The following is a 1,190-nucleotide window of genomic DNA, read 5'->3' as shown; positions in this document are numbered from 1 at the left end:
TTTTACTGGGCCATGCCCCATGTGTGCCCGCGGGCTTGCCAGCCTGGTCCCTCACACCACCACCACCACCAACCCCGCCCTCCTTTCTTCTCCCGCTTTCCTCCAGGCCGTGCTGGAGCTGCTGTCCAACCCGGTGATTGCCGAGGGGCGCAAGAAGGACGTGGTGAAGCGGCTGGCCTCCGAGGCCTCCTTCTCCCAGTATACCGTCAACTTCCTCAACCTCCTCATCGACCAGAACCGCATCGAGGCGCTGGAGAACATCTGCGAGTCGTTCGAGAAGAGCTACTGCGCGCTGACCGACACGCAGGCGCGTGCGGCGCTGTGTGTGGGGGCGCTCGCCGGGGGGGCGCGGGCCCCGAGGGGCGAGGGGCGAGGGACCCGTTGGGGGGGGTGGCTGGGGGGCGCGCCGGGGGGGCGGGGTTGGAGGTGGCAGGGCGGCAGGCGCGGCGCACGGCGCGGGCCAACCGCCGGCTTGGGGCGGTAGACGGGAGCGGGGAGAGTGGGCCGGCTGCCGGCGGGCGCACGGCATGTGCGCCGCCGCATCGTTTGGCGAGCTCACGCAGCACCCCTCGCTTGCCCCACCGCAGGTGGCCACGCTGCGCAGCGCGGTCAAGCTGGAGCAGGAGCAGCAGTTCCTGATTGCCAAGAAGCTGCAGGAGCTGACGGGCAGCAAGAACATCAAGCTGAAGCCGGTGGTGGACGCAGACCTGGTGGCCGGCTTTGTGGTGGAGTACGGCTCCACCCAGATCGACCTGTCGGGTGGGTGGCGGCGCTAGGAGGGTGGTCCCGCTGGTGGTGGTGTGGGTGGCGGGTGGACGTTGGATGGGGCGGGCGTGGTGTGGTGGGCGGAGAGCGCATGTGAGGGCGGCGTGCGAGGGAAAGCAGCATGTGGGGGGACTGTGTGGTGCGCGGGGCTCCGGCGACCAGGGAGCGCGGCGGCTGCTGCCGCCTCTTGGAAGCCGCTGCTGCTGCGACGCGCTCTCCGCCTCCCTCCCTCCCTCCCACACACACCCTGCCCCCTCTGCTGCTGCTGCCCCCTCCTGCAGTCAAGGGCCAGCTTGACAAGATTACAGGCGAGCTGCTGACCACGGCGCAGGCCATGTAGAGGCCTGGCGACCCCAGCCTCGCTGCCCCTCCCTGGCCCCTGCCCCGGGCGCCTTGTAATTCTTTTGCACACCAGCACCAGACCG

The 1,190-nt window shown here is 70.1% G+C and overlaps 1 protein-coding gene across 1 annotated transcript; it reads left to right on the top strand.

Annotated features, from left to right (window-relative positions):
* Nucleotides 1–12: 12 nt before the first annotated feature.
* CHLNCDRAFT_138755 (hypothetical protein) lies at nucleotides 13–1,105 on the top strand (the record flags this gene model as incomplete). The annotated part of the gene is made up of 4 exons (XM_005842606.1): nucleotides 13–21; nucleotides 107–325; nucleotides 588–759; nucleotides 1,047–1,105. The coding sequence occupies 4 exons, from the start codon at nucleotides 13–15 to the stop codon at nucleotides 1,103–1,105; spliced, it is 459 nt and encodes a 152-aa protein (XP_005842663.1).
* Nucleotides 1,106–1,190: the final 85 nt, after the last annotated feature.

This window comes from Chlorella variabilis, assembly GCF_000147415.1.
Source record: "Chlorella variabilis unplaced genomic scaffold CHLNCscaffold_214, whole genome shotgun sequence".
NCBI lineage: Eukaryota > Viridiplantae > Chlorophyta > Trebouxiophyceae > Chlorellales > Chlorellaceae > Chlorella > Chlorella variabilis.
Note: the sequence above shows the minus strand (reverse complement) of the source record. Positions and strands in the feature narration are given on the sequence as shown.